Consider the following 27,269-nt stretch of genomic DNA (forward strand, 5'->3'; position numbering starts at 1 on the left):
TTAGAATTGTGATTGATCTCGATTGTCCACTGTTTTTACTGCGTGCGCGGCGGTGGGCATATGTCATGCTGTCCAAAGTTACACACACACGCGCACGCGCGTCCTTACGTACGACTTTACGTACGTGTAATACGTAAGCTCTTGTGTGCGCTGAAACAATTAATGCATTATTCATCATACCTGATAATTCGCACATTCCATTCAGACTTTTGACCAATGAGTTTAGAGAGATTATTTTGACGTCATGCATGTATACATGTTATTGGAATGCAGTGTTTGTACCCGCCACGCCTACATCCTGACGATGTTGGTGGTTTCACGGATCATGGACCATCTCAGCACGGCCGCCGTGTCCCGTACGATGGTCTGTGGCCTGTGTGGGTAGATGCTGGCGGTGCGATGGCGTTCGGATCTGGTTCTACCAATGGGTAGGGTGTGCAATAAACCACCGGCACCGCGCCATGCCCAAATACAGAACAGTAGACAACGAAAAATGGCCAGAGTTTGGAAAATCAATCTGTGTTGTTTGTGGTATTTGACTGCACTAATTCTTCTCCAAAGCGTCAATGGTAACCTGGTATCAGAATGTAATAGCAGATGTTTGGATCACCTGGTAAGTGAGTTAGGCTTTTCAAAACTTTCCTTCATTTCTTGACAGTAAGGTATTTTGCGAACGTTATTGAGAACGATTCCTGCTTCAGTTGAGCAGGGTGTGTGACCCCTCCTATCTCCCCAGGTGTCCCCCAAAGTTACGGCAGGAAGTAAAGTTGGAGCATGGGGTGGTGGTGCGGCACTGTAGTGCGGCATTTGGTGTTGCGCTGTTGCTTGATGTTGATGTAATATAAACTGGAAGTTCAATAGGAAAAGTGAGGGGGGGGGGGGGGGCTAGGGGGATCAAACAAATCATCAAGAAGGGTCCCAAAAAAAGGTGGTATAGAAAACTGTAAAAAGTATGTATTAATTATAAGTGCATTTTATTGTTTCTGACCTGCTGATGTGTTTTGCACAGGTCAATTTACTCAGATACTATTCTAGATTGATGAACTACAAAGGAGTGTATTTTGTACTGTATTAAAGACAGACGTCTGCTAGTTACATAAGTTCATGATTAGAGGGGGGGGGGGGGGTAGTGCTAAATTAGTTTAAGCAAAAGATTGTGACAACTGCTTTCATGTTTGTCTAATAATGACTTAAGAATAATAATGTTTTTATGAACTCTTCAACTGTCCCAAAGGCCTAGAAAAGCTGATATTGGGTCCTGCATCTCAGATGTTGACTTGGAGCTTAATTGCCTTTGGCCAAAAACTTTTCTGTTTTGAGCTATGATCTGGATCAGGTCCAGATTCTGTTGGCTAGGTCATAGCCATGGGGAATGGCATCAAACTTGAACTTTATGTTTTTTACTTCCAAAACTTGTCCAGACCAATTTCAGAAAGTAGATGAGTTGGTGCATAATAAAGTTTTTCGTTTTTGTTTCTACTTGTCTAAGGTTTCTTAATAGGAAATGATATGTTTCATGTATGTAGTGGTGAGTGCTCTAGAATAGAAATCTATCGACCATAGTTTTTATATTTTTATTTTTTTAATTCTGTCCTCTTGTCATTCATTTGTCAGGCCTGTAAAATATATTGCAAGTCAGGGACTTATATAATAGTAATATACTTTCTGATCATATCTGCAGAGCGTGAATGCTTTAATCCATATTACCCATCATCGGGTGGTCAGCCAAAGTTTAGAATCCAAGGTGTTTTTCTTTTAGCCTAAACATTCGCTATAAATGCTAGGGCATAAGAGTCACATTTTGTATTTTTTTATAAAGGCAGTGCTAGTCATTCCAAAATGTGTAGCCATGTTTGTAGTATGTAGGAATATATGACTGTAAAGAAGTGCATGTACTTTATTGCATATATGGAAATAAGAGTTTACATGGCAAAATTTGTGGTATATCGACTTTGTGGTATTGCATTTGTTTTTTTTTTGTTTTTTTTTTTTTAGGGGGGGGGGCATAAGGAAGTCTTTCCTCATACTGCAGACTCTTTGCCCATTTTAGGTATATCAAAGTACACAAAGTGGAGAAGTACAGGGATGAATACCTGCATTAACCCGTTGAGGGCAAGTCCCGAGTATACTCAGGCAGGGGTCTATTGGAAATGTATGATGTAGCAAAATCAGTCCGTCCTCAAGAGAGATTTGTGTTTAACAGGCAACATGTTCAAACTCTTGAATGCTTTATCCTCAAATTACTTCATAGTTCAGGCAACTCAGTGAGACTCAGAGAGTCATACAAACAGAGCCCATCCTACAAGGACTATTAGTTAATGCAGTATTTTGTATCATTTTGCTCGTACTTTCTGCACCAAGATAAGTAAATGTTCCAGTTCTTGTGTTTTGTGAATTTTTCAAGCATTTGTAGGGTTATTATGCACATTCAACCAGAAGCACTGTGATGCAGAATACCAAGCTGCAAACTCTGAAATCCTGTTCTAAATACCACAAACCTATCCTAACATTTTCAATAAAATAATTGAACTAGAAAAGCACTCAGAGAGCGCAGACCTCCGCCAAGCATGAAGCTTATTTCCACCACTACACTGATCTTGTTCTTCCCAGGGAGGTGCTCACCTCCCTGTTCTTCCATAGAGATATCTTACGTACACACAACATCGGTGCTAAAAGTCGCCAGATTTCCAAATATAGAAGCCTTCTTTACGTCATAAGCCTTCAGCTGCACGGCGCGCCTTGTCCCATCAGAAACTAGAGCACGCACTTTAGTGCGCACAGGCAAACCTCAAATACGCGCGGCCTGAACTCCCAAGTTCATTGACCCTACCTGCCAAAATATCAAAAATCCTTCATAAAGTCCCCCAAAATTCTCGGATCACTACCAAAAGTTAATTGTTTGGTACTTGTGTCATTCTCAACCTTTCCTGCAAGTTTCATCCAAATCTGTTGACTACTTTTTGAGTTATTTTGCACACGGACAAACTTAAACTAATGAACGAACGAATGAAAGAACGAACACACAAACCAACGATAACGAAAACATAACCTCCTCCCTTGGCGGAGGTAATAATCATCGGTGTCTATAGCAAATAAGAAAACAAGTAATTGTCTGCAAAAAAAAGAAGAAATTATCACCTTGATAAAGGTAATAAGCTGATAAATTCCTGACAGTGCACAATTCCTGTTTATATGACTTCAAAGTTCAAACAAAAGCCTGGACAATCAGAATAGCTTTATAGCAAGGAGATTAAGTAGTCCATGACCACAATGACTGAAAAACAACAAATTCATAGTGAAATTAATCACATACAGTCACAATGTTAGAATATCAGTGCCAGGGAGTTGGGTAAAGACAACACGTGGCAAATGGTTACCACATTAATTAACTGCAACTTTTACATGCAAAGGGTTGTATTTACACAACCATATTTTGGTCTGTGTTGTGCTGAAGAAAAAAAATTTTTTTTTTCTTTCTTTTTTTTTTTTAGCAAAACAAATCCTAATGCTCGTCATGTCAATTGACTGCCTGAACATAATGCACTGTACAACTGAACATTGCATGCTGACACTCTAACTAACAAGTTTTTTAGACATGAAATTAAATATTATTTTCAATATCATTGATTAGTTGTCAAATCATATGATGAGTTCCCACTTCAATGTTCCTTTGAAATGAGGTATTGTAGCCTGTACAGGTTGCTCTTGTATTAAACTTATGAGTGGAATCATGTACATGAAGACAAACTGTCTATGCCTATCTTCAACATATGTGCCACAAAAAATGACTTAACTTTTTGTGTGTTTTAATAGTGCAATTGTACAGACTGTCCCTTATATGTCCAGATACAGCAATATTTCTTGATGATTGTACATGTATTTTTTTTTATTTTTTGTTATCTTGCTATCTGAAGCTGTTTACTAGCTCTTATCCTATTGTCATTGTTAATGCTTTGAGATGTGGGTTTGTTTTCAGCCAACCCTATTGCATTTTCGTGATTCTACTGCCTTTTACTTTAGCTATAGGCCTAATATGTTTGGCATCAGTTGTTTATGTGGAAATCAAAGAGTGTAATTTCTGTGAGAAGTGAAGGTTTGAGAGGATGGCTCTGGTCAAGCAGTCAAACAAATCCAGATTTGAATTGTGCTATCATTCTAATTTCAGTATGCAAATGTATGATTGATTACTGGTGAAAACATGTGCATATAGAGTATGTTCAAGTCAGAGCTTTACGTGCAGTAAAGATTTGTAGTGTACGGAGTGTTAGTGGAGCTGGGAGGAAAGCTGAGTCTCCCAGAGTCTCATTTATCCACCACAGCTGCCATTGATCACCAGCTGGAATTTGATCTGTATATTATGTTTGAAAGAAGTAAACAAAAGCCTGCCTCCTTAGTTTCCATTAGATTTCAAATCTGCCCAAAATCATGAAACAAACTAGTAACAAACAACTGGAATCATTACTGAAAGAGGCAACTTTGTGCAAATCTTTGTAACTTTCTCATTTAAAGGCAGGCATACAAATGGTCAAACTTTGTGATAATGTAGGCCTACATTGTATCCTGGTGGTGCTGGATTGGGGTTACAAAAATGTGTGCTTTGTGGTAGGACTTGCAGACTGAAACGTGTGTCAGCACACAGATCCTGTTCAGGGCTTGAAAAACCCCTGCTGGTAACACAAAGCTCATGTCAAGACCACTAGAGATTCTCCTATGCCCTGTGGTAATGGTTTGACTGTCATCTGCCATCTTTCTAACCTCATTTCCTTTCTGTAATTCCATACTTCCACTGTTTTAACCACCAAAAGTCCAATGGAAGTCTTTATGTAACCGTTATTTGATACAGAAATCTGTCTCCGGTTTCTGTTTTCCGATGATGGCATTGATGCTGACTACACCGTAGCTCCTTATGACATTGCGGCCTATTGGTCAGACTCATTTCTTACGAACAACAACAACAGCAACAACTACAACAACAAAAAGAAGATGAGTTTTTATCACAACACACACTTCCACACATTTCCTTGTTGGACTCACATTCCTTAAACATTTTGCTCAAAAGCAATTACCATCATACTTCAAAGATTGTGCTCAAAGGATTCTATGTGAGATTTTGTGCGTAACATCAGGCATTTGATGCTATTTCACCTGACTTCTCTATTGATGATATCAAGAAAGTCAATACTATCATTATTGAAGGGGTGGAGCTTAGTGGGTACAAAAAATAGAAACAAAAAAGGAAATGAAGTGATTAAAAAAAATCATATTTACTGTACATTGTATGTATTTTAATTAAAGAAAATTACAATTTGTGACAATGTAGTAAGTATTCCCATCTGTAGAAATCATCATAATGGATGTCGAGGGACAATGATGATCATATAGTCAAGACATACTCCATCATGAAGTATCTCAAATCAGCAGGTTATACCTCCAAATGTACAGTGAAAAAGGCAGATTTATGGTGTAGAATTTTTCATTGCATACACAGTGTTGGTGCTGTAATTATGTTGTCATTTGAGCACTGTATGAGAGGTTTCAGATGTCGAAAACAGAGTGATCATAATAAAAGGTGGGACCTACTTTTTATTATGATTGTTTTGTTTTACTCTGTTTTTTGATGTCTCAGCCATTCCAAAACTGATTTCCATCAAATCAACTTTGAATTGCTCAGAATATAATGATATGCTCTGTACTATTCCAAAGTGGTTTCTTGGTATCTCTCAAAAAGTTTAAAGCCAAATCCTTATCTCCACCAATACTATACCATCCCTTTAAGTTGGCCTATTCTGGCTGTAAGTGTTATTGAAAAAAATGAGTAAAATGGTAAATTACACCAATTATACTTTAATGAGGTCATGGAGAGCCTGACAGCAATATTCCTTTCATCTGATGGAGAGGAACATTTTGTGTTTGTCTTTAATAAATGTACTTTAATTGTAGGTTTGTTATGAGTGTTACCTTACTCTGTGTGTGTTTGCTGGTTTATCATTTCTTGCCATATCTGTCAATTCAGCTAGGCTTCATAGGAACAAACCTGAACATAAGACACTCTTATGCAGGTTGAAGGAAAAACAGTTGATGCTGTCAGTGATACTGGTATTGTGTAAAGGGATAGAGACACACATAGTAGGGTTTGTGTTGTAGTAGAGCAGATAAGCCCTCAAAATCACGTGAATTGTGCAAAATTTGACTAAAGCATGAAACTTTCACCAGTGTTAGTACATGCCATAAGATTTATTTTAAGATCGGGAGGTAAGTCTGATTTGACCTCTGATGACCTCCAGAGGTCAATGTACTTTAGATATCAGAAAATCGATGTTTTTAGACATTTGCAAATGATATATGTGATTACGTTGCACTAAACATGCATTTATACCACAGAGAAATCATTTCCAGATTCAACAGAGCACTGACAGGTTTTTACCTTTGACCTCTGATGACCTCCAGAGGTCAATGAACTGTAGATATCAAAATATCGATGTTTTTAGACATTTGTTAATGATATATGTGGTTATGATTCACTAAACATGCATCTATACTTCAGGGAAACCATTTTTCTGATTCCACAGAGCATTGACAGGTTTTAACCTTTGACCTCTGATGACCTTTGGAGGTCAATGACCTCAAAATATTATATTGATCTGTGATGTCATTGGTTAATGGTAACCATTGTTAAGATGTACAAAACAAGCATATCAGTCTTACAATGAAATTGTCTTCATATTCTAAAGAGCAGACAGGTTTCTACCTTTGACCTCTGATGACCTTGAGAGGTCGATGACCTCAGAATATCAGAATATTGAAGTATGACATCATTGGTGAAAGGTCAAACATGGCAAGGATGTACAAAACAAGCATATCTGTATGCAATGACATCGTCTTCATATAGGCACACAGACGAGTTTCTGCCTTTGACCTCTGATGATCTCGAGAGGTCAATGACCTCAAAGTATCAGAATAGTTTGGCATCATCAATGGTAAACATGATGATGTTTTAGAGAGCACTCGTAGGCCCTGTTTATTAACGAGCCATTACCGTTCACCTATGAAAATCACACAAGGTCAAATAGCTCGAATGAAATGTGAGGATGTTAATATTGATATTGCGATAGTTAATAGTTAATTGTTTATAATGTAGGGCTTACAAATCATGCATTTCTGTTACCAAAAAAGTGGCTACTCATTCCGCAGAACTTTTCAGGTAATTATCTAAGTCGGGTATGTGCACAGGAGCAAGGGGTGTCGATCTGTTTTCACGTGGGGGGGGGGGGGGGGGACTTGGAAAAAATGTAAAAACATAAGTTCATGGTGCAAAGGAATGAAGCGGAGGGGGAGGGGGAGGATGTGGGTGGGGGATTGGATTTTTGCAGGTTTAGACCTGAAATCAGTGATTCAGTGTAGCTCTTGTTTAATGTGTGCGTCATCACTTATACGGAAGTTGATGGGGTGTGGGCGCATCTCACCTACCCTCCTCCCAAAGTGTTTTTTTTTTTGTTTTTTTGTTTTTTTTTAAGAATCTGATGCATACGTTTTGGGGAATATTTGGAAAATTATGGATCACCAAGGTGTACCAAGTCTATATGGATGGGAACCCAGGAAGCGCAGCGTTGGCGAGGGTAGGGTATTCCACTCCCATTCGACAGAGCTCTTGTATTTTGAGAAATGAGATTTAACGACCTGGCACACAGGCACTTTTGAAGGAATACCTCGAAATATTGTTCAGTGGTCGCTATCCCAGTCAAGTAAAATATTTATCAACAAGGTGATTTCCTTCACCAGTATACCTTAAGATGATGTAGGCCTGGTATTTGCCTTGCACGTTATTACATCTATTTCTTTTTTAGTATTCTCGTTTATATTTTGATGTGAAAGTTGTTTACTTTGCCACGATTTTAGTTGTACATAGAAAAAATAATCCAAGACTGAAAATGAAACTGATACAATATTTAATGATTGACATGATGCACATATTGTGTATTTCTATAGCAATATAAGTGAGCAATTCAAAAGGCATGTACTCATTTCACATGAACATTAGCGATGATCCTCTGACCTCTGGAGGATATTGAAAGATATGCATCAAAATGTAAGAATATTGATGTCTGGTCTCATTGGTTTGTAATGGCCTGCTGCTTATGAAATAATAATTATATTAAAAAAATGCATTTTGTGTGTGTGTGTGTGTCCAAAATTGTATGCAGAGTATTCCACACACAGTTCAATTTTGACTTCCATCTAGGACAATGAGCGGTTACTTTTTTCTCAACTACACTGTAATATCAAAATCTATTGAAAAAACACGGTGGCGGCTGGGTCTAACACATTATCATTCCTTTTCGTTGGAGATCCATGCGGGATGGTCAAAACAAACATAAAAAATAGATATCTCAGACCTAATTGTTATAACAAAGCATCATATCCTCATATACCCAACCCAACCCTCTATGCCCAGACAATGTAAACCACCCCATGGACTTACTTGGAGCTTTAGAATATCCTTTGTCAACAGAGAGAGACATCCAAACCTTTGCAGTGCCGACTAAGATCTGCCATGGAACTGATTGGTATTGGCTCTGCATCATTGACAGCAGATCTCGTTTCCTATTCTCCTTCTTCTTCTTCTTCTTCTTCTTCTTCTTCTTCTTCTTCTTCTTCTTCATTATACTGTGTAATCTTGTAATATTCTACCATGGAGCCTTTTCTTAATTAGTTAAAGAAGGCATCCAAAGAGCTATATGAAGCAAAAACCAACAAACAAATGCAAAAACAAAAAGAGAGACATATGTGTCTTTAATAACAGAGCTGAATATTGAGTATCTCTCTCCTGAAGTGTTTCAAAGAGATACAAGAGACAGTGGCCGAGAGTAGCCGCCACCTTTTTTGGGAGTAGGCCTACTTTGTGTTCTTTCAAATGATGCCTGACATTTTTGGTCATTTGCAATTTTGGAAGAATGCAGCAATAGAGCCACAACTTCCTGCGGAGTGGATATTGTGGGGTTCTTGATGCAGAACATCATCGCTGAATTTGCCTGAGCTGTACTTTCTTACAGGGATTGCCATTGTAGTTATGTTTTGTTTTGCTTTGTTTTGTTTTTCAAGTGTGGCTGTAACACTGCTTGTTTTGCATATGATGGTCATTGCAGCTAAAGGGTGCATATCTTCTCTGGATCATTCCAAACTTCATGATGTTTCACCTGGGTGAATGGATCCCAGATGATGCATGCATATTCCAGGACAGTCCTGAGCGGCATGGAGTAGCAAAACACCTGAACTTTATGATACTCGTATCTTCGTCTGGAGAGAGTCTTTGGTTGAAGTTTAACCTTTTTAAGCTGCTGTGGCGATTTGATTCCAGCTGAGCCTCCTATTGGAACTCCAAAATATTTTGCACAATCCGCTTTCTCCATGGTTTGCCATGAATGCTTATCTATTCCCTGGGTAGGTCTCGGATGGCAATAGCTAGTTGCAATACACAGGATTGCTTCATGTGGAATGCATGTTGGGCCTCACAGTATGTCGAAGTTTTCAAGATGGTCCATGATGTCGCAGCTGTGGACTGTATACTCCAGGACCATGAGTCATTCATCGCAGTCATACTGTAACAACCCACCAGCTTTACACTGGCCAATACAGGCCCACCAGCTGGAAACTATGCAAATATTGCCCGTGAGCTTGACACTTAGGCAAACCAGTCCCATAATGAGTCCGACAAATGGGGGAAAAGATCTATGAGACTTACACTGAATAGATTAAATACTCTGTATATCAGTCTCGTGGGCCTTGTTTTCCTCGAGTGTCGAGATAATGGCCATATTTGCTAGTCTACATAACTAACCCAAACATAACAGTTGTATTTGAGGTCACTGCCATCACTCAAGAAATTTAAGCTTTATTTCTGAATTGACCTCTCACATTTCAGAGACCTGTTACTATAAACCAATGCTCTGTGGAATCTGCATACATACTTTGATCAAAACATCAATGCGTGATTTGTACATGATTAAGCATGTACGATTACACCAATGAAGCCAAACATCAATACAGGTAGGCCTACACATGTGACCTCAGTGACCTCTCATTGTCCTGAGAGGTCAAAGTTGGATATAATGCACAGGCTAATGACCAATGTTCCATGGAATGACAAGATTCTTCTTTTATAGCATAAATGATTGTACATCGGGTATTACAAAGTTGACCATTGACTATACATAGAATATCAATATTCTGATATTTTGAGGTCATTGACCTGTCACCTTCCTCAGAGGTCAAAGGTAGAGACACGTGAGTAATTTCTCTTGCTCTGTGGAATAGGAAAACAATTCAATTGTAATACAAATGAATATAACATCTAAATCATGTTTGTCATCAACCAATTGCACCAAATATCAATGTTCTGACATTTTGAGGTCATTGGCCTCATCATAGGTCATCTGAGGTCATCAGAGGTCAAAGGTAGAAATCTGACTCGAAAGGCTCAGTGGAACATTGAGGCAATTCCTCTTACAAAAATTAGTTTTTAGTACATAATTATCGTGTTTCAGTTATGAGTGACGCATTAAAATATCAATTTTCTGAAATTTTGAGGTCATTGACCTCTGAAGGTCATCAGAGGTCAAAGATAGAAACCTGTCAGGGCTCTGTGGAATATAAAGACAATTTCACAGTGACAAAAATTAAGTTTTAGTACATCATTACTGTGTTTTATCATTAACCAATGATGCAAAATATCAATTTTCTGACATTTTGAGGTCATTGACCTCTGGAGGTCATCAGAGGTCAAAGGTAGAAACCTGTCAGGGCTCTGTGGAACATAAAGACAATTTCACTGTGACAAATATTAAGTTTTAGTACATCATTACTGTGTTTATCATTAACCAATGACGCAAAATATCAATTTTCTTAGATTTTGAGGTCATTGACCTCTAGAGGTCATCAGAGGTCAATTCAGACTTACCTCCCGATCTTAAAATTAATCTTATAGCATGTACTAACAATGGTGAAAGTTTCATGCTTTAGTCAAATTTTGCACAATTCTTCGGCTTATCTGCTCTACTATTGGGCTTTGTCCTGTTGCAGAGAGTCATTCAGAGATTCCCTATTGATTCCCTATTGATATTGGGTGCATAGATCTTTATATTCCACCAAATGGGGTTCCATACATGATGTACAAGATCTGATGACATGTCATATGCGGGTTCCATTGTCTTTTAATTATTGTTTTTCAGTTTGGCAGACTTTATTCCACACATAAAAACCTCACCAAAAACGTCAGATAAAATGACACTCAACTCTGCACACATACCAGATCAGCAAAGTCACTTGTGGCCTTGCTTGTGGTTAGAGGAGGGAAATACCAACCTCACTGCCTGACTCAAGATATGTGACATTCCATGCACAGGTGGTTGCTAAGCAACCATGACCTCTGGTTCTTCAGTCTCTTATAGCATGCCTCAGTGAGAGGTGGGTGCAGTCACCTAGGACTGCTGTGACTGATGGCTTGTAACCTACAGCATGCTGTTAGTTGGGAGGTCTTGGTAGAAAGAGTGCAAGCACGAAATATCTACTCTGGATAGGATATGTGTAATGGCATAGAATTGTAATCGCACTGCATGTGGAGAGTACATCGATCTATACAAACAAGTGTGCCTCATCACAAACTTCTGTTTAGAGATGAGTTGACCAGAGTCTGTTTTTTCCATAAACATCTAGATGCACACAGTTTCGAATATGAAATGTGTTGTCTTTTGAAAGCTTTTTGTCTGTAATCTCCTATTTGAATACTGTACGAGCTGAAATTTTCGCGGTGGTTTTAGTTTCGCGAATTTCGTGAATCGCCTTCGAACCGCGAAAATAATAACAGTAATAACACGCGAAATAACAACGCGTGAATAAGTAAATTCAGTTAGACCCTGGCAACTGCGAAATTAACAACACGCGAAAATGTCCTCCAAGTAGCAATTCACGAAAATATCTGTACGCGAAAATTTCAGCTCGCACAGTACCATTCATGGTAGAACAAAGAGCTTTTTTTCAAGCCAGAGTCAGGCTGGATGTTCAGTGAAGAGGCCTAACCCTTACAGATGAAACTTTCTCTGCAGTCGCATATTGAAGACATAATCAGTCCAGGTTCATGCAGGCTGTAGTAAATTAAACAAAATCAAACAAATACAGTGAAGAACTATTAAATTGAAACTTGACCAAGCTTGGACATGAAATGAGGAAAAAAATATTGGGAAAGTTTCACAATGTTTACATACTGTGTCCGGCAGTGGCAGATACTGGCAGAAACATGTAAATTAATGGGGATGATGTTATCACGTCATACATTAATACAAAAATTGTAAGTCTCCATTTGACCTGTGCACATAAACCTTGCTTCCTTTCTTTTCGAATAAAAGCACTGATTGTAAGTTCTAAATTGCTGCATAGAAGTGTTGTTTAATATCACAGTAATGGTGTTTTATGTGTGTGTGTGTGTGTACAAGTGAATGTAATGGTTGTAAAAAAGTGATTACTTAGGCCTATTGCCTGTAGATAGTTGCAAGTCGCAACTTGATTTTGTGAATAATTCAAAGATTCCATAAATTTCCTGGTTTTGATTTTGACTTTGATGGAACTTTTACCATTCTGTTTGTATGTTTCTCCTTTGTTTATCAAAACTTGAACTTCAGGTACCTTAGGTACACTTTAAGTGTGCAGCTATTGAACCGATATACATGACTGACAGGGAGGAATGTTGGAAGATCACAAATATCAGTCACGTTCCATTCTATGTGCTTTGCCATGCATTGAAATTATTCTGTTTATTTGTAAGCACGGCGCTGTAGCACAGAGATACTGAGGATTGAAATGACCTAGATTGAATTGACACCACACCTTGTCCAATTGATATGGCATGGCGGGCTGCTACAAACATAATTAGGTGATCCGAGTATCCTTCGGATCACCTTCTGTATCTGTACTGATTCTTTATTTCTGGACAAAAGTTGTGCAGAGATTAACTCAGAAAGTCCTCTGCCTATCAATTTCAAAATTATACCATATATGTATCATGTCACAAAGACGACAGATTTTGTAAAATCATTGTGATCAATGGACCGTGACGTCACTATGACGTCATTATATGAAAGCACATTTTCATTAATATCTCATTAATGGAATGGAATTTTTCTATGAAATTTACGTCACACATAGTTCAAATCAAGCGCACTCTACACATTTTCTCAAATTTCAGTTTACACTTAAACCGTGCGCGTACGCGCACGTTAAAATGTTGACATGCTCCAATCGAGCTCAAATTTTTTTTGCACACGTTTCAGATCATTTGGAGCATTTTTTGAAAAATTGAAAAAATTGGACGGACGCGTACGCGCGCGCACATATACGCACGCACAGCTCATATGCAATAGAAATTTCCCGTTTTTTTACACTCATCGGATGACTGAAATGTCAAGGAATATTTCTACCAAGTTTCAAGTCGATCCGACTCAATATGACGTCATACGGGCCCGTCAAAGTTGAAATTCCGCGCGCGCGTCAATGGCGATATACAGTGCAACTATGCCAAAAAACTGCCAATTTTAAATCCGATTTTACTCGTCAGGATGGACGGTGACCCCCCATTTTCTGTACATATTTTGAAAGCTGATGAGTTGTACATGTCATTTCATGGGGTGGCAATGCTGACAAAATGATTAAAAGATATCAAATTTCTTAATAAAGTAAAAAAAAGTAAATCTTCAAAATGACGTCATCAAATTTCAAGTTCATTGGAGCGTATCTCACTAATCCTTTGTCAATTTTCACCAAGATTTCAGTATGTTGTAGCTTATTAAATCCTCTTTCATTAACGTAATAACGGTATTTTGATTAGATGACGGCATCACCTCGTAAAAATGGATTGAATGTAATCTTGTCAAATTTGATCAGTTTACGTGTTAACTCTATGGAAGTGCAGTTTTTATGGAAATGAAAATTGACATGACTATCTTTATCGAGCACTAGCTCACTTATTCTTCGGTGAATTTCTCCCAGATTTTAGTATGTTGTAGCTGAGACTTTGCGCTATCGTAAGTGTGCCCTTCGTTTTTTCATACGATGTCTGCATCACGTCAAAACACTTGGTTGAAATTAAAGCTTATCTTCGATGTATTGAAGTATTTCTTTCTTTCTGCAACTTTCTTTGCAATAACTCAAGAAAAACGGCCTCTATCACTTCCATATTTTGCACATGTTTAGTTCATGTGACGTGAATTATTTCATAAAATAACAACTACTTGATCGGACACCATCTTGGGTATGTAAATTAGGGTCAAAGGTCATAAGTGTTTCACCCTGTATCTTAGTGAATACACCCTTATACAAATCTGTAAAGCATGCCTCGCAAGCTTGCCGCAAGCTTGCGGATTAGCTTGCCGCAAGCTTGCGGGCCAGATCTTGGCAAGCTTGCGGCAAGCTTGCGGCAAGCTTGCGGCAAGCTTGCAGCAAGCTTGCAGGGTTCCAAATATTTAAATGAGCTGCCGAAAATTTGCATACTAGCTTGCTGCAACCTTACAGGGCTAGCTCACATACCTGCAAGCTTGCACAAAGTTTTAGCTTGCCGCAAGCTTGCTGGCCAGCTCACTGCAAGCTTGCGGGCCAGCCTGTGGCAAGCTTGCGGCAAGCTTGCAGCAAGCTTGTGGGCCAGCCTGTGGCAAGCTTGCGGCAAGCTTGCAGCAAGCTTGTGGGCCAGCCTGTGGCAAGCTTGCGGCAAGCTTGCAGCAAGCTTGCAGGGTTCCAAATATTTAAATGAGCTGCCGCAAATTTGCATACTAGCTTGCTGCAACCTTGCAGGGCTAGTTCACATACCTGCAAGCTTGCACAAAGTTTTTAGCTTGCCGCAAGCTTGCTGGCCAGCTCGCTGCAAGCTTGCGGGCCAGTTTGTGGTAAGCTTGCGGCAAGCTTGCAGGGTTCCAAATGTTCAAATGAGCAGCCGCAACCTAACATGCTAGCTTGCTGCAACCTTGCAGGGCTAGCTGACCTGCAAGCTGGCACAAAGTTTGAAACCTTGCATATTAGCTTGCCGCAACCTTGCAGGGCTACTGGTAGCTGACCTGCAAATTTGCAGCCTTTGTGTATTGACTTCTGGCAACCTTGCAGGGCTAGCTGACCTGCAAGCTTGCAGGGAGTTTGCAACCTTGTGTGCTATGCCACCAGTTCGCGGAATGCTTGCTGCTAAGCTTGTCGCAGGCCTTTGCAAGCTTAGTTTTTTAACGAAATTAAGAAATTTGATTACTATAGAGCACTCGCACAGGAGACCCATTCGAGCACTTGAAGAGTTTGTTCGCAAAAACCGATAAGTCCATTTTTGAAGATTTTGAAGTACGGTTTCTGTTATAAAGTACAAATAATACCTTTAAAATGATATATTGGTCCTTACCTATATAAAGGTACATTTTTGAAGTTACGGTCAAAAGCAGCAAACATTTTCTTATTATTCTCTTTATTTTTCTTGACCTTTAATCGCAAATATCTCCATTTGGTAAATATGGACTTATCGGTTTTTGCGAACAAACTCTTCACATATCCCCTGAACCAATCTCCCAGCCCCCATCTGGATTACTTTAGGCCAGAATGTTGTATAATATGGCAACTGTCGCAGGATACAATAAAATCTGACGAGAAATGAGGCTGGTATATAGCACATACAAGGAATATGACATGTCATCCTATAAAAGTTTGAACAATGAGAGCACTGGCAATGAACATTTTTGTTACCTAGAATAACTCCCCATAAACCTCAATAGCAAGTTTGAACAAAATTCAACAAGAAATGTGGCTGATAGAGCATGCACAAGAAATGTGACTGGCATCTAAGTTGGAGCACTGAGGGCACCACCACCACAAGCTGTTGTGTCCTACATGTAGAATGACCATTCGTTTACCGATCCTTAGCAAGTCTGAATAATTAAATCCCATAAGAATTGAGGTTACATGTAGTACCATACAGCACATACAAGAAATATGACATATCCTTAAAAGTCGGAACAATGAGGACGCTGTCAATGAAAACTTTTGTTACCGGTACCTACATGTAGAATAACCCCCCACAAAACCTCCATAGCAAGCCTGAATAAAATCCGACAAGAAATGTCGCTTCTAAATAGCTTACGAATAGAGCATATATACAAGATATGTGACATGGCCTCCAAGTCGGAACACTGAAGGCGCTGTCACCACAAACTGTTATGTGTCCTTCATGTACAATGTAGATTGACCACCCGCACCTCCTTTAAAATAGCAAGTCTGAGTAAAATCCAGTGAGTAACGATCAAGTCATTGCATTACCATAAGCATTTTTCCAAATTTTGACTTGGTCAGGGTGACCTTTGAACCTGTAAAAGCTAGAACAGTGAGGGCAGCATTATCAATACACTGTAGGTATAGGTGTATAGATTTGACTATGATACCTTTACATACCAAATTTGAAAAAAATCGGTCGAGAAACAAGGCCAGCATCACACACACAAGCAGACCCTGCTGAATTTACCTTTTCATGTATAAAGACGGAACAAGCGAGGGCACCACCACCAAAAACAATAGGCACCTTGATTTCACTATAATGCACCTTTTTGCCAAATTTGAAGAAAATCTAATAAGAAATGTGGCTGATAGAGCACACACAAGAAATGTGACATGGCATCCAAGTCGGAACACTGAGGGCGCCATCACCACAAACTGTTGTGTCCTTCATGTAGAATGACCACCCATATACCTCCTTAGCAAGTCTGAATAAAATCCGTCGAGTATCAATCAAGTTATTGCATATATAAGCACATTTGCAAATTTTGACATGATCAGGGTGACCTTTGACCCTGTAAAAGGTGGAACAGTGAGGGCAGCATTATCAATAGGCATACACGTAGGTGTATAGATTTGACTATAATGCATTAATACATAGGCCTACCAAATTTGAAAAAAAAAAAAACGGTGAAGAAACAAGGCCAGTGTACGTTGCACATACAAGCAGACCCTGTTAAATTGATCTTATTTTCATGTATAAAGACGGAACAAGCGAGGGCGCCATCACCAGAAACAACAGACATCTTCGTTGTACCATAATACACCTTCATGCCAAATTTGAAGATGATCTACGAAGAACTGCAGCCAGTAGAGCGCTCTCACAAGAAAATCTCTGTGGCGGACGCAGCGGTGCAACGAGGCCAAATCCATAGTATCCTCCGAACTCTGTTCGGGGCCGGGATACAATTAGGAAATTTAATTGAAATTTGCACAAAAGTGAAACACAAAAAAAAAGGAATGAAGTATAAATAATACACTCAAATCTGTTATACATTCATTTATTTTACTATTAAAAAAAAAAAAGAGAGAGGTATGCAGAATGTACCGGTATCGAGTTATATGTATAAAAATACCTGTTTATACACACACAAATTACAATGGGTGGGACTGTATTGCACATGTAGGGGAAGTTACAATGATTAATTTGTTAAAATGTGTAGATTATTGAGGTTTATGGGGAATGAAAATATGGTGAAGTTATTCAGCATGTTAATGCATGCAGTTAGTTATAATAGTATTAATCAATTTCATACCTTTGAACAGAATTATTGTCCTGAAATCTAAGCTGCACACAGAAACAGTCAAACCGCCATTTTGAATTTCAGAGTGAACAAAGTAACTTTTTTGTAACAGAGAGGGCACCAGGCAATTTTCTCTATCAATTAACCTATAAGTTTGCGACAAGCTTGCAAAGATTTTGATTGTGGCCATACAGTTGCAGTAAGCTTGCGGTAAGCTTGCAGAATTTGCTCTAACAATTTACCCACAAGCTTAAGCTTGGGACAAGCTCACGAAGATTTTGACTGCATTTTGCATGATTGCGAAGTTCTAATCCGCAAGCTTGCAGCAAGCATGCAAAGATTTTGATCACAGTTCACAAGCTTTTAGTAAGCTTGAGGAGTTTTCTTTAACAACCTGCAAGTTTGCGAGGAGTTTTCTTTAACAACCTGCAAGCTTGCGAGGAGTTTTCTTTAACAACATGCAAGCTTGCGACAAGCTCACAGAAATTCTGATAATGGCCTGCAAGCTTGTGGTAAGCTTGCGGAGATTTCTGCATTACTTGCAAGCTTACGGCCAGCTTGCAGAGCTGTTAGTTGTCTCACCGCAAGCTTGTCATAAGCTTGCACAGCTTTCATATGGTGTTGCAAACTTATCTGCAAGCTTGCGACACAGTCTGCAAGCTTGCGATTATTTTTGCAATCATATCTGCGACCTTGCAATCGTTCACAAGCTAATGGTAAGTTTCTGCAAGCTTACCGCAAGCTTGCAGCAAGCTTACCGCAAGCTTGTAGCAAGCTTACCAGGGGATGCCAAGTTTGTATCATGCTTGCAGTAAGATGGCAATAAGCATGCGCAAGCTTGCACTCTGTAATACAAGCTAATTAAGGTTGCCGCAAGCTTACCGCAAGCTTGCTGCAAGCTTGCCGCAACCTAAGATTTTTATAAGGGCATGTCCTATCTTTCCCATATTTTGCACACGCAAAGACCATGTTACAAGGATCATTTCACAAAATAACTACTTTTTACTCAGATGCCATCTTGTCTGTACAAATTGAGGTCAAAGGTCATATGTACTTCTTTTTGTATCTTCGTTATGACGTGTTATCTCTATGGGAGGGAATTTTTTTTAATGTGAAAATTGACATGATTGTCTTTATCGAGCACTAGCGCACTTACCCTTCCGTGAATTTCTCCCAGATTTTAATATGTTGTTGCTGAGACTTTGCGCTATCGTTTTGTTTACTTCGTCTTTTCATACGATGTCGGGATTACGATAAAAACTTGGTTGAAATTAAAGCTTATCTTCTATGTATTGAGATATTTCTTTCTTTCTGCAACTTTCTTTGCAATAACTCAAGAAAAACACGCCCTATCACCCCCATATTTTGCACATGTTTAGTTCATATCTCGTACATTATTTCATAAAATAACAACTACTAGATCGGACAACATCTTGGGTATGTAAATTAGGGTCAAAGGTCATAAATGTTTCATCGCGTATCTTAGTGAATACCTGTCCTACCTTTCCCATATTTTTCACACGTATAGACGATGTCGCGAGAATCATTTCACAAAATAACCACTATTTCATCAGATGCAATCTTGGGAGTGCAAAGGTGGGTCAAAGGTCATATGTACTTGTTGCTTTTTCTTCGTTATAGTGTATACAGAATTTGGTACCTAACATGGCAGATATGACTCCCTTTGCTAAATGAGAATGCAAACATCACACGGCCAATGTCTCTAAACACAGATGAAACTTGTATGGTCATGCCTATTGCGATCAGGACTCGAATCATTGATAAAAAAAAAATCGGATCACCTTAATTTGTCAGTGATGACAAATTACAATCTCTAGTTATTGACTTGCTTCCCTGCTTACCCTGGATGACTAAATCCTCACCCAAATGCCAATTTGAGCCAGTTTGGGATTTTTATGCCTCCGCCATGAAGTGGTGCCGGAGGCATAATGTTTTCGGGTTGTCTGTCCGTCCGTCCTTCCGTCCATCCGTAATGAATTTTGTGGACAGGGTAACTATCAAAACCTTTTGAGGTATCCTAATGAAACTTGGCATGTACACGTGTATGTGTATTAGGGGGTGAAGTTGTGCCTATCAACTTTTGGGTGCACATGCTCCAGGTCAAAGGTCAAAAGGTCAAGGTCAAATACATAAAATTTCACTATTTTCATCATATCTATGCAATGCCTGAAGATATTTTCTTGAAACTTAGTGTATACATGTATTACCCGATTAAGATTCTCTGTTGAAAGTTTGGGTCATGAGGTCAAAGGTCAAAGGTCAAAAGGTCAAAAAAAATATTAAAACTTCACCTTTTTTCTCTGTACCTTGGAAATTGTTCAAGGTACAAATTGTATCTTCATGGAACATATACATGTACTGACTGGCAGTGATTATCTAGAGAATTTAGGGTTCATGGGGTCAAATGTCAGGGGGCAAAGGCCAAGGGCAATACTTCAAAATTTTACTATAATTTCCCTCATGTTTATGCAATGCCAGCAGGATTATTTTTTTTTTTTACACTAGGTGTATGCATGTATTTAACCTAATAGAGATCTCTGGAAAGTTTTTCTTTTCTTTTGTTTTTGCCTCAAAGGTCAAAAGGTCAAAGATAAAGTGGAAGTGCTGAACTAAGTTTTTCCTCCATATCTCGGAAGTGGCTCAAGTTATCTTGAAACGTACTACATATTTATGCATGTTCTGCCTGACATTGCTTATCTTATGAATTTTAGGGTCAAAGGCCACATGAAAATGGTAACAATTTACTATTCAATACAGAAATTGCACTTTTTCTCCATACCTTAACGTGTTGCTTGATATTTGTGATATTGTGTTGGAAATGCATGCTGGAGTTTTCTTCAGTTGCTGCTGTGATGGCTATAGATGCAAACTTTGTTGTTCACACTGCACTTTGTGTTCAAGACTTTGTTTAATCTTCTCAAAATTGTCATTAAAACAACAGCAAACAGACAGAAAATGTTTTCATTTTAATTGTGGAATATACATTGTACATTGTATTTACCACTGGTATACACAGGACTGTTAGGATTGCACTAGATGTGATTTTCAAAGTAATAATGTACTTTGGTGGGAAGCAACACCCTTTAAATATGAGCTCATTCACATGGTGCTTGATCGTTTAGTCACAAAAATGTTATCATCAATGAATACTTGATAGTAATATATTGTGCTCTTTCATTTAATGGTAAACATTTGTTTGATAGTGAAGTGTGGTATGCCTATTACACTTCTAGTGAACTTGCCGTGTTCATAGCGGCCTGAGAATGCAGAAACCCAACATTTCGCTGTCTCTAGAGCGATCTGATGAAACAAAGCCAACAATGCAAGCATACCAATTATCAATTGACACATTATACACCCGTATACGTTATATGCACACCACATCCAATACAATGTTGACTCGTACAGATGATGCTATACAGTGTATATTTATGACAATGATAGTGATATTGTGTGCTTTGTATGAATGTATCAATGTAACCGGATATGCATGCAAACAAAAAAAAAATTTCCATAAACGGACAATGAAATTGTATTGAATTGAATTGAAGTTCTTGGAAAAGTCATCGAACTTTTCTCTGAACAAACATTAATCTTTAAACTATGTAGTGACATTTGTTTGCAGTGTGGTCTATTAATCACCTCACACATTGATGTACAGCATAATTATTTTGTGTGGATCATTGAGAATATCCATTATACTTTTGATATTATTTTGGTCATTCATAATTCTTCACTTTTATCTTTCAACTTTGTATTTACAACCTCTCTATATTGAGGTGTGCATGTGTACTGTGATCCCCGAATATCCTTCTTCTTTTTTTTTTTTTAAATCTCAGGCAATACAGACATTGTATGTGCTTTTCAATTGATAACTCATAGTGTCATAGATACACACGGTCCAGGGTACATATCATGTACATCATTAGGCATTGGTATTGTCATTTCTTCTGAAGATGACAAGCAACGAAAGACTTGTACCAGTTTTCTGTGATTAAAATATTCATGGAAATTGTAATTATGTGCAAGTCTCTTTCAGCCAATGTACCACATAGGGCCTACTGCCTGTGTCAGGTATGAGTGTTTCACGCATACAGTGTATCTATAGGCCTTTAATGTCTGTACATAAACAGTATTCTTGCTTTGTTCTGTGACATGTATACATGAATTATTAAATGTCATGATCACCAATAAGTGTGATCCAATTCATTTGTATTAGAGGAAGGACAGAAATTGTGTGTGAGACCCAAAGGAAAGAGGGAGAGAGAGAGAGAGAGAGATAGAAAGATAGGAAGATAGGGATAAAATGGGAGGAAGAAAGATTGAGGGAGGGGAGAGAAAAATTTCATACACAAAGCTTCATAATGTTTGAGCAGGGAGGTGGGAAGTCCCACCTCTCTTGTTTGAGTAAAGCTGGCAGTACATTGTATTATGTGGGGTGGTAACTCTGACAGCCACTCCGCTGCTTTATCGTCTCTCAGCTGTCTGTTGTGGAGGCAGTCGCCATATTGTTTGTTTCAAAGCCTTGTCATAAATGATATACAGGTTGTATGTCTCTATGAATTTTAATAGTGTGAATCATGTGGGGATGTCCTTAAACCTGCTATGAAACTGGTTGTGTACTGAACTACTGAGTACTTGTACATAGTATCTACAGTGTATGAATGAGATGAAGGATGTGTCATTCAGTGCCACTTTCAGGTTTCTCCTAAAATATTCCATCATTATGATTTGCACATTCAAAGCAAATGGGTGCAAAAAACCCTGTCACATCCTTGCTTGAAGTGTTTGAGCCATGGATGTGAATAATGTCTCATGTTGAGTACAAATGTTACCATGGTGATGAGGTCAAGAGTGAGAGGGCAAGCCACGCCCTCCTGGTCCCCTTAACTCCTTGACACCAGGGATCTGTCAAGAGATCAAGGATTCTGTCACTCATTTCTTATCTGTCAAATCTCTCTCTCAGAGTGTTCCCTGAGGTACTGCCCTGTAATGTAACCATGGAGTTACATGACTGCAGGTAGCTAGCAATGTCTCTGAATCTCCCAAGAACCCCCAGTAATCCCTCGACAAACTTTACAGTCCAATCAGGAAGGATGTACCAATTCAATTGCATACATTGTACAACGTAGTTTGTAGTACTTGTGTGTTCAACTGCCATTTCAAGGTTCATTGTCCAAGAATTCAATTGTTTGGTACACTGGGTTGGTTGCTTTGTGGGTGTTGTTTACCGCTTGTGGTATGTGTGAACAAGCTGTACAGTATGAGGATTTGTGTGGGTTTTGGCCTGTAAAGGTACAAGTTCATCATGCAGTCATATATTTTGTTTTATTTTGCTCTGCTATGCAAGATGACTTTGATGTGTAATAGTAATGTTCATTTTACTTCCAGAGACTGAGAAAGATCAATGACAGAATGAATTCACATGTCCATTGAACAAAATGTTTGTATTTTTCACATATATAGCTAGGGTTGTGAAATGAGAGAAATGAATGAACATGTATCCATAGTCTCATTCCATGCATTTAGATGCCTCCACCACAAAGTGGTGTTGACTGACGGCATAATGTTCTTAGGTTGTCCATCCCTCTGTCCATCCGTCTGTGATGAAATGAGCTTGGAAGCAAAATCATCCCACCCTAGAATGTCATTTACAAAATTTATTATTGATGAAAGGATGGATATATTATATGTCCGTCTTTTCGTCAAAAATAGATTTTGTACAATGATTCTTATGCGGGAAGATTTTGCTTCCGAGCTAATTTCATTTCTAAAAGAATTTGTCAGGAGTTTTATAGGTCTGCAATATTGTTGTACATTATCTTTGCCTGCATCACTTGCTGTATATCTGCATGTACAGTATTTGAATGACTTGAAATTCCTGTTTGCTATGATACAGGTTGTGGGATAGGATCTGTCATATATTTCAATCTTGACTGCTCATTTGTCTGTGCGGTGCAACAATGCTTAGATTGTAATAAGGTTCATTTTGTTCTCTGTTTGTAATATACGTGTGGTTTTAATTGAAACAAACACACACACACACACAAAAACAAACAAACAAACAAACAAACAAACTCTGAATAAGGGCTTGTTCTTCATCTCTCTTGAGGTACACATTTCATGTTCACCTGAACAATCATTATTTGTAGTTTTGTGTGGCATCCAGTGCAGAAATATCAAATTCATATTTGATGATGTGAAAGGATTTCATTAAAAACAGAACTGATATTAGCAGAGTTGTAAGATATTGAAATTGCATGCCATCAAAATAACAAATACCATTGCCTAGTAGACCAATGAAGTGAATGGGAGAACATTTTTCTTTTTCTTTTTTATTTATTTATTTATTTATATATCATTATGATTATTATTATTATTATTATTATTATTATTTCTTTTTTTTTTTGGGGGGGGGGATTACATGAGCTTAGATCATATAATTTATGTAGGTTTCACCAGTTTTCATAGGCGTTGAAACACCCAGGTTCTTCTGACGTTCTACATAATATGTCTAAGATGCAGTTTCTAGTCACCTATTGGAACATGTATGTACAGTGAAAAACATAGATGAAAGACCATTTATTATTTTTTTCTTTTAGATTCTTTCTTCTCTTTCTTTTTTTTTTGTTATTCACAGCAATACCTTTTTCAAATTTGACCTATAAACCTACACTGTATCAGGTTTCAGTGTTTTGAAACAAAGTCACTGCACTTTTTTTATGAATGTTTTTCATCTAATCGCTAGAATGAAATATTTAGAAATCTGATCTGTAGTCCCTACAGAAGGCATAGTTGTTATCCTGATAACAAATCTACAATGCCTCATTGCAGAACTTACTGCCCAGCTCTATGAAAACTTAAATGACTATTACAGACCTTACAATTAATGTAGTTTTCTTCAGAACCAGAAATAAACTTTGTTCAATGGAAAATTTTGATGATTTTCTGTTTTTTGTTTCCTTTCATCCCACAGTCGGCTCTCACTTCAGACATCGGGTCTTGTGACCTCCCATGCAGAAATGTTTCGGTAAGACATGCAAGCCATTATTTACTGTAAAAGTGGAAATTTTCGCGGTGTTCAAATTTTCGCGCATTTCGCGCAACCAGAAAGTAGCGCGAAAATAAAAGCACGCGAATATTTTTGCTTGCCATATGTGCCTGTGCGTGATGTCTTGATTCCGCGGAATTAAAAACACGCGAAACTCTTCCGGCCCGGCCAAGCGCGAAAAATTAGTCACGCGAAAATATCCACTTTTACAGTAAGTGATTCTTGTGTAATGGTAATATGAAACTTGTCAAATCAGACAAGCTGTTATGATGTATGATGATGCATGCAAATTTACATTCAGTTCTTCTGTTCAAAGTCTCTACTCATTCACTATGAACTGTGGTGTATTCACGCTCTGTACCTGAGATTAGTTGTCCCCGCCGAACGAGTTCGAGCAGGGGACTATGAAACGGGCTCCGTATGTGTGTGTGTCCGTGTATCTGTCCGTCCGTCCGTCCGTCTGTCTGTCTGTGCGTCCGTGTGTGATCAAAATGTTCAATTTGCTACTTCTCTATCATTTATGAGCCAATTTTGATTCTGTTTGCTTGATATGATAGCACTACATGGGAGCTTTGAAACTTCTACACAGAATTTCAGTTGTGACCTTTGACCTATATTGTACATTTTGCTTCAAAATGCTACTCCTTCGCCATTTCTAACCCGATTTCGATTCCGTTTGCTTTATGCGATGGCACTAGGTGAGGGCTTCGAAACTTGTACACAGAATTTTGACCTTTGACTCCTTTGACCTTTGACCTTGATTTTTGACCGTACATTGGCTACAAAATGCTACTCCTTCGCCAGTTCTAACCCGATTTTGATTCTGTTTGCTTTATGTGATGGCACTAGGTGAGGGCTTCAAAACTTCTACACAGAATTTTGACCTTTGACCTTGATTTTTGACCTATATTGTACATTTTGCTACAAAATGGTACTCCGCCATTTCTAACCCGATTTCGATTCTGTTTGCTTTATGTGATGGCACTAGGTGAGGGCTTTAAAACTTTTACACAGAATTTTGACCTTTGACTTCTTTGACCTTTGACCTTGATTTTTGACCTGCATTGTACATTTTGCTACAAAATGCTACTCCTTTGCCATTTCTAACCCAATTTCACTTCCGTTTGCTTTATGTGATAGCACTAGGTGAGGGTTTCAAAACTTCTACACAGAATTTTGACCCTTGACTTCTTTGACCTTTGACCTTGATTTTTGACCTATATTGTACATTGGCTACAAAATGCTACTCCTTCGCCATTTCTAACCCAATTTTGATTCCGTTTTCTTTATGTGATGGCACAAGGTGAGGGCTTCAAAACTTCTACACAAAATTTTGACCTTTGACTTCTTTGACCTTTGACCTTGATTTTTGACCTATATTGTACATGGGCTACAAAATGCTACTCCTTCGCCATTTCTAACCCGATTTCGATTCCGTTTGCTTTATGTGATGGCACTAGGTGAGGGCTTCAAAACTTCTACATAGAATTTTGACCTTTGACCTCTTTGACCTTTGACCTTGATTTTTTACCGATATTGTACATTTTGCAACTAAATACTACTTCCGGCGGGGACATATTTTACGCACCGCGTAATTTCTACTTTTCCTTGTTTCTTCTGTAATGTTTGCCCTTCTCCTCCCTCAGATTTTGTTCTTTCTCATCAAGCTTTGAGCTCATTTTGATGGTCTCCTGCAACTTACCATTCATTACTCTATGAGCTCTGAGTTTGATTTACAGCTTGTTTGTTGTCAAATACGAAAACAATTTAAAAATAGAAAAATTGTGACTTTTAATGCCATTTTAAAACTCAAAGACATTATGCCTCTATAAGCTGATTGACAACACACTCTAGTTAATATTTATTTCAAAGAAGATGTGCCCTGTTGAATATTCAAAATATAGTGAATTAGAGTCAGGTAATGAGGTAAGTGTAACCAAATACAATTCCTTAAACTTTCATCTGAGTGTTGAACTTCTTTAAGGACAGCTTTATGAGGTAGTTTTTGTGTTACTTTGTTTCATTTGTTTTTACCCAATTCCCGGGAGCTGTATTCAACTGACTCGTGACACTGTCTTACCAAATAACCTTAAATCCATTGCAGTGTGACACTGGCTGTTCATCCTGGGACAATTCAACACTTGAAGCATGCTACACAGAGTGTGTGAGTATTACACCAATGTAATGAAACAGGCAGATGATATTCCAGTAAGATTCAATGGAAGATGAAGAGTTTCAGTTATCATGAGAGAAAGTCTTGTAACCAACATAGGACCCTCCTGATGTTCATATAATGCAACCAATGTAGCACCCTCCTAATATTCACTTAATGCTGCCATTGTGCATGTGTATACTAAGGGCAAAATACATTGTAAGTTCCATATCATCAGGTACTGACTGACAATGCTAATTTTGGATGAAAAACAACAACAGCAAACAAACAAACCTTTTGACAATCTTACATTAAAAAAAAGAAGAGAAAAAATAATAATCTAGAAGTCATCAGGCTTCCTGAACACCAAATGTATGTGTAGAGAGCTGCAAGTAAGATTTTGCCGAATTTCATTGTCACTTGTAACACCTGTAAAAACAAAAAATGACTGTCACATGAGTAA

The 27,269-nt window shown here is 38.3% G+C and overlaps 1 protein-coding gene across 1 annotated transcript in view; it reads left to right on the top strand.

Annotated features, from left to right (window-relative positions):
• Positions 1-386: 386 nt before the first annotated feature.
• The window catches only part of LOC140242661 (proto-oncogene tyrosine-protein kinase ROS-like), a 77,827-nt gene continuing 50,944 nt past the window's right edge, over positions 387-27,269 (top strand). The window contains exons 1-3 of the mRNA XM_072322418.1: positions 387-613; positions 24,580-24,633; positions 26,759-26,818. Coding sequence (XP_072178519.1) covers positions 425-613; positions 24,580-24,633; positions 26,759-26,818 — 303 coding nt within the window. The 5' untranslated portion in view covers positions 387-424. The remainder of the gene's footprint in view (positions 614-24,579; positions 24,634-26,758; positions 26,819-27,269) is intronic.

Source organism: Diadema setosum, chromosome 19, assembly GCF_964275005.1.
Source record: "Diadema setosum chromosome 19, eeDiaSeto1, whole genome shotgun sequence".
Classification (NCBI taxonomy): Eukaryota; Metazoa; Echinodermata; class Echinoidea; order Diadematoida; family Diadematidae; genus Diadema; species Diadema setosum.